The following is a 12,594-nucleotide window of genomic DNA, read 5'->3' as shown; positions in this document are numbered from 1 at the left end:
CTGTCCCTCTTTTTTTATCACCGACGTGGACCCTCCGAGTTGGTTTCGTTCTTGGGTTACCCGCTCGCTTTCTGAGCTCACACGGTTGATTATTATTTTAATCTTTCCTCTGATCTTTTTCATGACACCGGCCCGTGACACTAGTGCTCGTTTCGCTTGGGCACGTATCCACTACTTGCTTCGTCCTAGCGCTGGGGGATAAGGAGGGAGGTTTATAAAAGGTCGCGAAGAATCTCGTCTCTCTAGGGACTGTTGAAAGTCTAGACTCGAGGTTCGTGGGTTCGTGTGTTCGTGGCACATCCCTTGAGCGATCTAGGCCGAAAGCACCGCCCCATGATGCAAGCGGCATTGCGACTTTGCGGCTTTGGGATCTTGGTGGCGCTTAGCGCTCGTTCTAGAAACACGAACGGTTTCCCGGGGAACGAGAGGAACGAAAGGATCGCCCTTGCTTGGGACCTGTTCGAGTTAGACCGAAATAACCATCCAGCTTGGGAACTGCGCTTGCCCTCTTTGGAGTACGGGGTAAGCCGTATTTGAGACGAGTCGAGAGGCTGGCCGAGGCGATCAGAGCAGTCCACCTGCTCTGTCGTCATCCGGCATAGCCCTGGTGATTGGATGCATATGTGCCGTCGGTGCATAGACGCGCCATTCCAGTGCCGAACTGGCAGTCGATCCTTCAATGGCCCTGTACGTCATGGCGTGGCTGACACCCGTCATGCCACGGTTCCTTTGGGCCTCAATAGGCTCTGTGGATCATATCCACCCTTCGTCCACCAGAGGCTCTAAGCATGTCTCAGCTTCACGTTCAATATATTTATTAGGCACCATGTTCGGGTTCAGGCACGATCGCCATGTGCCTGGTGTATCCGGTAGATTCGGTCTGGCAAAATCGGAGAGGGACAGGAGGTCGCCCGGTCACCCTTGTAAGAAATTATGGCAGATTCCAAGCTTGGGCTGTTCATCCATTGGCGGTCTTCAATCTTGACAAATTTCGGAAGAATTAAGTCATCTGGGGTTCTCTAGTGGGCCGCGGTAGAGGGGAATAAGATCCTCTAGCCCATGTTCAAACCGCTCTCTATATTTCTCCGAGAACGCCACGGGATTCCGATCAAGCTTTGACCAAGACCTGGCTCCGTAACTTGCTGATTGAACTTCAATTTGTTGAGCGTTGGAACCTTGGGATCAGACGTGTCATAGCCTAGCAATCGATACCGAAGACACTCTAGATCTCGTAAAAAGGATTTTCCGGATCTGTCTGTCCCGCGCAGTGCACACCAACGTCCCGCGCCAACGTTCACGGATTTGAATTTCCTTGTGATTTTTGGGGTCAAGGCTTGTGACTATCTCTGTCGCTCACCTCAGGCCCAAATGCACCTTGGAAATCAGGGTTGACTTCTTATCGCCTTGTCGTCGCCGTTTGCATTCCCCATGTCCATTGCGCCGCACTCCCGCTTTTCTTGACACCAAGACCAGACCCCCAAAAAGACGGTTGGAGCAATCAGTTCATGGCTCAAACCGCTATCGAATATCCTGGACCTTGAGATGGAGTTGAGCCAATTTCTTGGTGAGGATCTCCCTCTCCCACCCGCCCGACTCTTCGAACGTCTCGGACATCTGCCTGGCTATACCTGGGATCTATCGACCAAACCCTTTCATTCTACATACAACCACTGGCATATCTACGGATTCCACCATGCCGTTGAGAACGAGCTTTCCACGCCTATCGCAACCTCCTCCGGCCCCACCTCGTCCGGCCCTACCTCTGGCCCCTCGAGCCTCAGCCGTAAATCGCCTCGAACGGAACTCAGACCGCGTCTCTTGAATCGCAGAGCTAGTGTGAGCGAAACAAGCAGTGAATTTTCCTTATCGAGAGCGGGTGAGCAAGAACAGATATGGATTCCCGTCGTCGGGCGTGTCTCCACAAATGTCATCCGGCTCGAGCGCGAGTTTCATATGCTGAGGTCAATCGTGCAATCATCGGATCCGGATTGTAATAACACAATACGGCCAATAGACTTGATAAGACTGCCCCCGGAACCTGGAGACGACGGTACGCTGTTGGTAGCGATCTTCGAGTCACCAGGTCATGATCATCTACGAGATTTGGTCACATTTGGCCCTGCATCATTTGTCGCGGGAAGTAAGGGTGACAAAAATCAGACACCAAACGACCAAATCCCCCTTCCCGTCTTTTTCGACTTCGCAATTGGCGCATGCGATTGCTTGGAAATCCTTCACTATGGCTTGAAAACGGTACATGGGGAGATACGTGGCGATGCGTTTCACTTCTGCGCAGACAATGGTGCCGTGAAATTGGCAAATATCGGCAATGGTGCACGGGCATTCGACAATGTTCTCAGCGAAGGCTGGTCTTCGGTTTCAAGGGAGCTGGGGGCCAAATATAAACTGCAGTTCATTGCCCCAGAACAGACCGGCAGGATGCCGACTGAACCAGACAGCCGCACAGACATTTATGCGTTAGGACTTTTCTTTTGGTCTATGCTAGTAGGGAAACTGCCTTTTGAAGGTAGTGATCCTGTTGAGGTGGTGCAGAACGTCCTGAGCAAAAGATTACCACCAGTTTCTTCGAAAAGAATGGATGTCCCTGATGCACTCTCCGCCGTCGTCCAGAAAATGACACAGAAAGTTGTCCATGATCGCTATCACACTATTTCGTCCGTGAAGCGAGATTTGTCGCAGATCGCACAGTTGTTAGGTGATGGAGACAGCGAAGCCTTGAACAAGTTTCAAATCGCGAAGCGCGATGTATCATCATTCTTTACTCTCCCCTCCCAAATGTTTGGTCGACAAAAAGAGTACGACCAAATCATGACCGTAGTCGAAAGGGTCAAGAAGCGTCAGACATCTGCAGCAGCAAAGGCGTCAATACAGAGCCCCGGAGCAGCTCATGCTCTTGCTTCCGGCTCTTCGGCTTCAGACGGCCGTGTGGATAGCTTCGACCTCGCTTCTGTTTCCAGTGATTCCGGATCTTTACATCTTCCCCACGCACAAACTCGACCGCAACGAATTATCATCTCGCATCTGTCAGTACTCACGATTCTTCGGGACAAGATACAACGAGCCAGTCATCTGTCGTCCCAATTACGAGCAAACTAAAAAGTCCTTCTCATTCTCGGGCTTCACATCAGACGGATAACCAGAGTCATCCCTCTGGAGGCAGTCACCAGTCAAGCAATGTCTTCAGCCAGACAGATTCATTTAACTCTGTGGGTAAAACAAAAGCTGGGGCAAAGTTCCGGCGTAATGGACGATGCGAGTTGATCACAATCACTGGCCCGGCTGGAATAGGGAAAACAGATCTTGTCAACCGAGTGCAACCAAACATTCGCAAAAGTGGCTACGTTGCCATCACTCGCCTGGACAAAGCTAAGCGAGTACCTTTCGAGCCTTTCGCCAAAGTCGTAGCCAGTCTTCTGCGCCAAATCTTCTCTGAGGGAGATGTAATGACCGATTATCACAACAGCATTCGGAATGCTCTACGACCGATGTGGCCGACCCTTCATCGCGTCTTGGAACTCCCCGAGCAACTGATGTCCCCCGGCGCGAAATACAAGCCTTCACCGAAAATGCCCACTCCTCAGTTGGTCAAAGCGGATGTGGTCAAAAGTGGCGAGTCTTCGAAGCGTGTCAACATTCCGTGGTTGGACCAGGGTCAAAGCTCAGCCGATTTCTTCTTAGCAAATGCTGCGTCCAATAACATGCGCCTGATGGATGTTTTTGTCGAGATTCTCAAAACTCTTTGTCATTTCCGGTTGATCACAATATGCCTGGATGATCTCGAGTATGCAGATGATGAGACCATGGAATTGATTCTGAACATCATCCGAGCGAAATTGCCCTGCGTCCTCATATTGAGCAGTCGCAAGGATGAGATACCCTCGGATGATATTCGGGCCTTATTCGATATGGATGGCTCCAACGCCACGCGGATTGAGCTTGAGCCACTTGGGGAGGACGATATCATGGAGTTTGTGGCGGCGACGATGCATCAGGACCCTAATCCGACGCTGACTCCACTGATGGCTGTCATTCAAGAAAAGAGCAGGGGCAATCCTTTCTATGTGAGAGTGATGCTGGAAACATGTTACCGCAAGAACTGCATCTGGTATTCCTGGAAAGACTCGAAGTGGGAATTTGATCTTGACCGGATCTTCACCGAATTTGTGGCGCCTGTTTATGGCGAAGGTTTGGGGCTAGGCTTCTTAACCAAGCGTCTTCAAGAGATTCCAGCCGCGGCCCGGTCAATCCTGGTATGGGGTGCTCTTCTTGGCAGCCCGTTCTCCTTCTCTTTGGTCCAAAGGCTTCTGACAAGTGAATTTCTCTTCTCGTCGCACGATGACGACGACCTTGATCTCACATCCCCCCACAATGATACGCTGATCAGGCAATCTGAAGGTGACATCGTCGTTGGCCTACAATACTTGGTCCAATCAAACCTTCTGAACACAGGAAAAACGGACGATGAATTCAAATTTGGCAATGATCGACTTGCGCAGGCGGCACTTCAATTGAGCGAAGGTCGTAATGTGGAGAAGATGCATTTCGTTGTTTCACAAGCTTTGATGAGATACTATCATGACCACCGCAGCCGCTACTCCATGGCACACCATGTAGCACTCGCCTCGCGCACAATCAAGTCTTCAGTTCGTCGGCGTGTTGACTACCGACGCATCCTTTGGGAAGCTGGCCAGACGGCCGCCCAGTCTGGTGCAAGACCCACTGCTCTATGGTACTTCCGGCATTGCATTGCACTGCTGCAAGACAATCCGTGGGATGATCGCCAAGCCGACGTTTTTTATGACGAGACCATGCGTCTCTTCATCGCCGCGGCTGAAATGTCATGGTCCCAAGGCCAGAATGAGGAAGCTCTTACATTGATAGAAGCCGTCTTCGTCCATGGCAAGGACGCGGTGAGCAAGTCGAGAGCTTGGGTCATCAAAGCCAAGATTTATGCCCAACTAGGAGACCACCATCGTTCAATGGAGGCACTGCTTACCTGTCTTGATGAGCTTGGCGTCCATCTTCGGTCGCCAACTACCTTCGAAGAATGTGACGTCTCCTACCTGAAGCTCAAGACATATCTCGAAGCTGCAGATTGGGACGCTATCGCCCGAAAGCCTCCTAGCAAGGATCCTAATCTTATAACTATTGGCGCCGTTATGGCCGAGGCGATGGCCGTCACTTTCTGGGATGATGCCTTGACATTCTACCGAATGGCAATTGAGATGATGAACATTCACATCTTCCGAGGCGGCTTCACCCAGGTCTCAATCGGCTGCTCGCATCTCGCTATGATCTCCCTTAGCCGCTTTAAAGATGTTGTCTTGGGGGCAAAGCTCAGTGACTTCTCTCTTTCCCTCCTTGAGCACTGCCCAGAATTATGGACTCAGAGCAGGGGGTCCATCGTCCACAGTCTCTATGTTAGCCACTTGCGCATTCCCTTGGCCTCGACTTTACCAGCACTTGAAGCTTCCTTAGAGGCGTCCTTTACAATAGGTGATCCATACATCACACTGATCAGCATCTCATCAATGGCCATGACAAGACTCTACCTTGGCCAGGACATGGCTCAACTGGAGTTCTTCTGCATGGAAACTCCTGAAGACATACATAATTGGGCCCAGGACACCCGCGGCGGTGCTAGTATAATTGCTGTCCGACAGGTAGCACGGGCCCTCCAAGGCAGGACTGAGTACCAAAGCGCCGATGATATTCTCTCAGATGAAGAACACCACACGAGTACATACATGGCTTACTTGGATGCCAACGCTAGCAATGCCGATAGACCTCGCGACATCTACTATGGTCTCTCCATGATCCCACTTTTCCTTTACGGCCACCACACCCGAGCGATCCAAGTGGGCACTAGATTGCTTGAGACGGCTCACAAATTGTGGTCTGTGCGTGTGACCTACATCATCTATTTCTACCTGTCTATTGCATTATTGACGCTCCACAATGACAATCCCGCCCAGGGATACCTTGATGGGAAAATGGATACTATACTCAAGTATAAGGCCGAGATTGACTTCGCCCGGAGCTGCTCAGATGCAAATTATGGGATGTGGGCTTTATTACTTGATGCCCTCATATCCGAGGTTCGAAACGACCACAGCTCTGCAATACAAGCGTTCGAGGCTGCCATAGATCACTGCCAGATCCACGGCTGGCCTCTCGAGGAAGCACTTGCCCTTGAGTTACAAGGTGAGTTCTTGATCAGGCGCGGGGCTAAGCGGGCTGCTCGTGCAATGATACAAGATGCCATTGCCGCTTGGAGCTCCGTCAGTGCCAGCGGAAAGGCAACGGTACTTGCGGAGAAGCATGAATGGTTGCTCAAGACCGCCACGTCGGCCAGGACCATGGATGCTGGCTGCCAAACCATTGACTCGCTCGCTGAGATCACCCGTGACGCCGTGCAAGAGGAAATTGTACTGCCTTCGCAGATCGAGGACGAAGAGAGGCGAAAACAGTGGATTGAACAGAATGGTGTCACGGCTGGTGAAAGCTCAATGGACATTTCGAGTGTTGGACTCGGTAAGGAGATATTTGCCCTTTCTGGTTCTTACGCAGCTAACAAAACAAGACATTATCGATCTATCCAGTATACTCGAGTCGAGCCAGGTGATGTCATCCGAGCTTCAGATTGACAAGCTCTTCACTAAGATGCTTGAGATTATCTTGGAGTCATGCAATGGTTCTGACTTTGCTGTCATTGCTACAGACTTTGAGGACCATGGATTTGCGATTGCCGCAGCTGTGAATGCCGAGAAGAGCCAGAAGTACTACGAGGAGGGCCTTCCTTTCTCAGAAATGGAGAGTCTCATGGCTCAACATATCTCGCACTATGTGATGCGCACGAAGGAGGAGGTTCTTGTTCACAACGTGCTTGAGGACGAGCGATTCTCCAACGTGGCGGAAGCCTACCATGCTAATTACCCGCTGGGCCGGTCTGTCATCGCTCTCCCGATTGTTCAAGGCGATCACCTCCTTGGAGTAATCCACTTGGAAGGCAAACCAAACTGGTTCACGCAGCGCAATGTAGTCGTTCTACACCTGCTCTGCAATCAAATCGGAATTTCACTCTCAAACGCTTTGCTATTCCGTGAGATTCGCAAGGTCAGTGCGAAGAATGCATCGATGATTGAATCCCAGAGACGTGCGCTTGCACAAGCACGAGAGTCGGAACAAAAAGCAAAGGTGGCAGAAGCGGAGGCCAAACATAATGTCAAGCTGAAGGAAGACGCTGCTCGAGCCAAGTCTATCTTCCTTGCCAACATCTCCCACGATCTGCGCACTCCGATGAACGGCGTGATTGGGCTTTCCGAATTGCTCAAGGGTACCAGGCTTAATAAGGAGCAAGATGAATACGTTGAGTCCATTCGTGTCTGTGCCGACACACTGCTCACGCTCATCAATGACATTCTCGACTTCTCTAAACTGGAGGCTGGCAAGATGAAAATCTCCACTGTTCCACTGAACCTGAAAGAAACGATCTCAGAGGTGGTTCGTGCTCTTCGCTATACTCACCGTGAGCGAGGCTTAGAAACCATTGAGGACTTGGAGCGCGTGCCACCGGAACTTGTCGTTCTCGGCGATCCTGTTCGTCTTCATCAGATCTTCATGAACTTACTCAGTAACAGTTACAAGTTCACACCCAAAGGCTCTATCACCGTCAAAGCGAAGGTTGCTCGTGAGGGTAAGGGTCGTGTACGCTTAGAATGCTCCGTTGCCGACACTGGAATTGGCATACCCGACGAGCAGAAGGTCCGCCTTTTCCGACCTTTCTCGCAGGCTGACCCCTCCACTGAGCGATCATATGGTGGCAGTGGACTGGGACTGAGCATTTGCAAGGCCATTATCGAGGATGTTCTCGGAGGAGCCATCTGGCTAGAGTCCGAATCTGGTGTTGGTACCACGGTCACTTTCCATTTGGTCTTCAACAAAGCACCCAAGAAAACTGCCGTCAAGACGCCCTGGTCCCAAGACTTGAAGCATGCACAACAGAATAGAGACGGAAACCGGGCAAAAACCCGCGATCTCACTCAAATTCCTCGTAACCAGATCCGCGTTTGTATCGCCGAAGACAACCCCATCAACCAGAAGATCGCTGTTAAATTCGTGACCGGTCTGGGCTTGCAATGCGAAGCCTACAGTGACGGTAAACAAGCCGTCGAAGCCCTCCGCGCCAAATCCAAAGAAGGCAACCCCTTCCACATCGTCCTCATGGATGTCATGATGCCCACACTGGACGGCTACAACGCCACGCGCGAACTCCGACGCGACCCGGATCCAAATGTGAACGAAGTTCTCGTCATCGCCATGACAGCCAGTGCCATTGAAGGCGACAGGAGAAATGCCTCGAGGCCGGCATGAACAACTACCTCCCCAAGCCAGTCCGCTCGCCCATCTTGAGCGAGTTACTGGATAAATACCTTGCGCCGATGCCTCCGCATCCGCGCACTCGTCTGGCTATTCGCGAGAAGAGCTCTAGAGCAAGTCTTAGCCATGAGGCTGGTACACCGACTAGCTTTTCTTCTTCAGGCTCCGATGACACTCAGCGTGATCTACAGCGTGATACTCAACTTCCCTTGCCGAAGACGCCAGATGACAAATGATTTCTTTTTCGACCCGGTTACAAATGATACCCTGCACAGTTGAATGGTGCGAGATTAGATTGAGGCGTCGTTGGCTACATTTGATATTTGTTGTTTTTCTGTTATGCCATTCCTCGGCTCTATGAATGGAACATTTTCCGGATAAAGCGGCTTGCTTATATTTACAAATGCGATCTTCTATTCGTACGAGTTCTTTTCGGGATGTTTTCGCACGTCTGATTTCGTAGAACTTTGACTTCACTGAAGAACCTCTCCATATACGTACCTTGACTGTGTGATAATACAGAGGCAAATAAGCTACAACAGTCTTATACTGCTAGTATCCATTCACGAGTCCTCTAGAAAGCTAGGAGATGGTCAACAATTGAATCATTGAAGAGGTCTCTCCTCGGGTTCGAAACATACTTCAGCTCGAGATTGAGGCTGTCTCGATATATCTGCTTGTCTCAGGTGATTTCCTATCTACTTCTCGAATCGAGTCTTCTTCACAGTGAGCCCTGCAGATAGACCCGTTTTCGTCCTTTTGAAGATGGCATCTCCTTTGGCTTTCTCGTCGCAGCTAGCCAAAGAACTTTTTGGTTTACAGGGGGAAACTTCCCATGTAAATCATGACCACGAGACCAGTATAAAGAAGAGGCAGGACAATCTTAGGTTTCCAAAGAGGGAATTGGTAATGGTTTGGAACTTGTCCACGAATTATAATCCTGTAATGGAAAAAGCGTCTTCATGTCTACCTGATATAGGGAAGCTCGAGCTTTTGTAAGTTTTTTTGAAATTTCCATCAGACACTAAAAACGTTCCCCCAGTATTGATGACTGGATTCACTTCCATCTTTGGAATAACAGCGATGCATTATTTGATAGCATGGAGTGAGCGATCATTGTACTTTAGTAAGCAATCACTTCATTACATTGGTGTGATCACTTGTACTGGCATCTACTTAGTGAGTCGGAGCCGGAGCGCCCTCATCGAAAATGGAACCCGGAAAGGCCAGACCACACTGTATCCCGATGTCGACTTCTGGAACTACACTCATTCCCTGGGTGACCTATACTGAGCAATTGTGAAGCTCCCAGAATCAAGAGGGAACTAGCCTACAAGTCAGGGTGAATGTTCGACCGCACCTCAATGCGAGCAGCACGACACCGGAGTTCGGCCGGAATGCAGGATGCAGAGCCACTTCCGGACACTCAAGTGGTAATTTGTGATATACTCCATTCTTCGGACGTTCTGGATGGCACAAAGTCATGCGATGAAAACCTTGCCCCCCGGACTTTCAGATGATCGGGCCTCCACGCGAAGCTGAGGCTTGGTTAGGCAATCTCTAGTCGGGGCCTGGGCCCGTCCTTGAGCACTTGAGAAACAGTCTCACGCAAGTTACTGTTGCAATGTCGACCAGATTGCTAGGCTGCTTGTGCGACGGTCTACGGGATCACATCTCGAGTGTTTTTAAGGAAACATGGACTCTCTACGGTCATGCAACATGCAAACATACATCTGCAAATGACTTTCGGGTCGACTTTCTCTATTTGATATCCTATCCAGCTCTGAAATGCCCGAGAACAGAAAGCTAGGAAAGAAGGATGGAATTATAGACAAGGAGAACAACATGGAAAAAGCAAACGAGAACCAGCAAGCGTCAACCCATGAGCAAGACAGTAGATGCAATCCCAGAGATGCTCCCTCGAGCAAACCTTGGATGTGCTCCTCGGAGCTTCCCTTGGCCTGAACTAACGCGCAATGAAATATCCAAAGAAAAAAAAAACCCTTTTCCACTCTATCCTCCAGTTGTCTTGGTCGCTGTCTGTTCCAGGTGCTTGAATCTCCATGCATATTGCATCAATTGTCGTTTATCGGTCGGGGATAAACTCTTCCCCTGTGCGGCTAGCTCCTCCTCAGCCTGCTGTAGCAAGTCCCAGCGCTTAAGGATCTTGGCTTGAGCCTCGGAGATTGACACGAGATTGGGATCTTGGGACGCCTTTCGTTCGTCGACCGTGGAATCGTAGGCCAGCCGTGCATGGAAGAGGGCCATTTTGGATTCGTTATACCTCAACCCTTGTGCCTCGGGCATCGCAGAGCTATCTTGGGCATTCTTGAGTGGCATAGCGGAAAGATGGTGTGTGTCCGTCGGTGACTCTGAACGCTGTGGGAAGTAGGCTGGTTGAAGAGGTAGGCTGAGGTGGGAAGAGAATTGTTCATAAGGACGGTACGGTGATATGTCCTCAGTCTGGAGCATGCGTAGGTATAAAAAGATAAAAAGACCTTTGGCGGCGACGAAAACAGAAACAACAAATGAATCACGCAATGTCCCTTTGGGGCAAACAATCGAGACCGTGGCGAAAAACACCTGAGTAGCGAATGCCAGAAATCAAAGACCGACGATGGGCAGAACTTCTGGGCGTCAGTACCTAATTATATTTCCTAACATACTCCGCTGTCCGCTGCCCTTGACTTGATGAAGAGAGCTAACCTTTCAATACCCGACAGTCCACGTCCAGGGTAATACTAAGGGGATTCCTAGGAGACCACAAACCTGTCAGTGTTGCGGAGAGTATCGGACAAGATCTGGTCATCCCAAAGCAGAAGGAGTTTAAAGGACACAGGAAGAAGCCTGATCAATCTCCCCATTTTACCCCCTCCGCGCTCATTCACACTGAAAGAAAGTGACGTCCCGTTCAACTCTTTTTTTTTTTAGGGAAAAAAAGAAAGAAAAAAAAAAATTGGTCATTTGTCTCGTGAAGGCCGAGCCAATGGACCGTATAGCGACACTATCTCGGTGGCTCATTGGCAGTCCGACGGTGACACGATGCTTCCTCTTTCACCCGCGCAACCGTGCATGGAAGAATCTGCTGGAAGCATGGGAAATGCAGTCCCGTCTCAGTCCGTATGGCCTGCCCGCACGTTGGTCCTATCTACATCTCTGGGTCTGTAGAGGTTTCGAAGAACACCTGTGCGGGAATCGGCTCGGATCATAGTAGAAGATTCGACAAATCCGCCATCACCAATTGAACACTGACACCGGGATTGTACCTTTTCACCGCTGCCACGCGGGAAATAGAGATTTGCATACGTGGAAGCTACAGCTGGCTCTCGATCTTGATAGGCGAGGTAGAGGGAGATGACACGAAATTAGAGTTGATGTGGCCTGCCAGTCATTTCAGTTTACCCGTCGTCTCACCGTGCTTTTCCATGCTGTTTGAGACAGATATCATGTCCATGTTCTGATCGGCTGGGTCGAGGAACTTGGCATCTCTGTGAAAAGGAGTAGCCAGGGTAAGTATCGTCTCAAAGGCTTAATATTCCGACTGATGATAGTATCGACATCATACAAACAGGATCACGCTGTGTGCGACAAGGAGACAGAAAAATGTGACTATGTTGAAGGACTCGAAGCGCTCATCGTTCATTGCCTATCAAAATAAAGATTTGTAGTAGAAATAGTCATTGGGGTATTCAAGTAGTGTATCTAGCAAACATCACTAGGCAGTACTGGAAGAGCAGGACATATAAGACATCGTTGCCTCGGGTCGTATACCGGCAACTCCCTCCACTCATAGCTCTTGTCCAATTAATTGTCATAATTTGCCTATATTCATGGACCAAATACAACGCTAATTGAGCGACGGTATGAAATATAGGAGCTTCAGTGCATCTACCTGAAAGGGGGAGTTTGTGGAGTCTCTTAACTCGGTACCTGATCTGTCTGTGCAACGCTGTATTCCGCAATAGAGGGCACTTCTGAGATTGGATTGGCAATCAGACTGGTGGCAACGATTCTCGGAGAAAAAAAAAGGATCAGAGTTCCCAATACACATGGACACGGCCGAACTGAAGGGCACGTCACATCACTGGATTTGGCATTCTTGCCGCCCTGACGAGCCCAGCAGATGACACTTGTACAGAATTCCTTCAAGAATCTAGGCTTTAGTTGTAATCTACGCTTCTGTCTCTCTTCAAG

General features: G+C 50.0%; 2 protein-coding genes across 2 annotated transcripts; one reads left to right on the top strand and one right to left on the bottom strand.

The window, feature by feature from the left end:
* Positions 1-1,542: 1,542 nt before the first annotated feature.
* Positions 1,543-8,394, top strand: N7477_000113 (putative sensor histidine kinase/response regulator; the record flags this gene model as incomplete). The annotated part of the gene is made up of 3 exons (XM_056961776.1): positions 1,543-3,044; positions 3,122-6,555; positions 6,605-8,394. 3 exons carry the CDS (start codon positions 1,543-1,545, stop codon positions 8,392-8,394), a joined length of 6,726 nt encoding a protein of 2,241 aa, XP_056826779.1.
* A 2,019-nt stretch (positions 8,395-10,413) lies between these two features.
* Positions 10,414-10,740, bottom strand: N7477_000112 (uncharacterized protein; the record flags this gene model as incomplete). Its single annotated transcript, XM_056961775.1, has 1 exon — positions 10,414-10,740. The coding sequence occupies one exon, from the start codon at positions 10,738-10,740 to the stop codon at positions 10,414-10,416; it is 327 nt and encodes a 108-aa protein (XP_056826778.1).
* Between the last annotated feature and the right edge of the window lie 1,854 nt (positions 10,741-12,594).

The sequence above is a fragment of the Penicillium maclennaniae genome (genome assembly GCF_028827695.1).
Source record: "Penicillium maclennaniae strain IBT 15551 chromosome Unknown utg000001l:1.0-3280838.0:1.0-3283122.0, whole genome shotgun sequence".
NCBI lineage: Eukaryota > Fungi > Ascomycota > Eurotiomycetes > Eurotiales > Aspergillaceae > Penicillium > Penicillium maclennaniae.
Note: the sequence above shows the minus strand (reverse complement) of the source record. Positions and strands in the feature narration are given on the sequence as shown.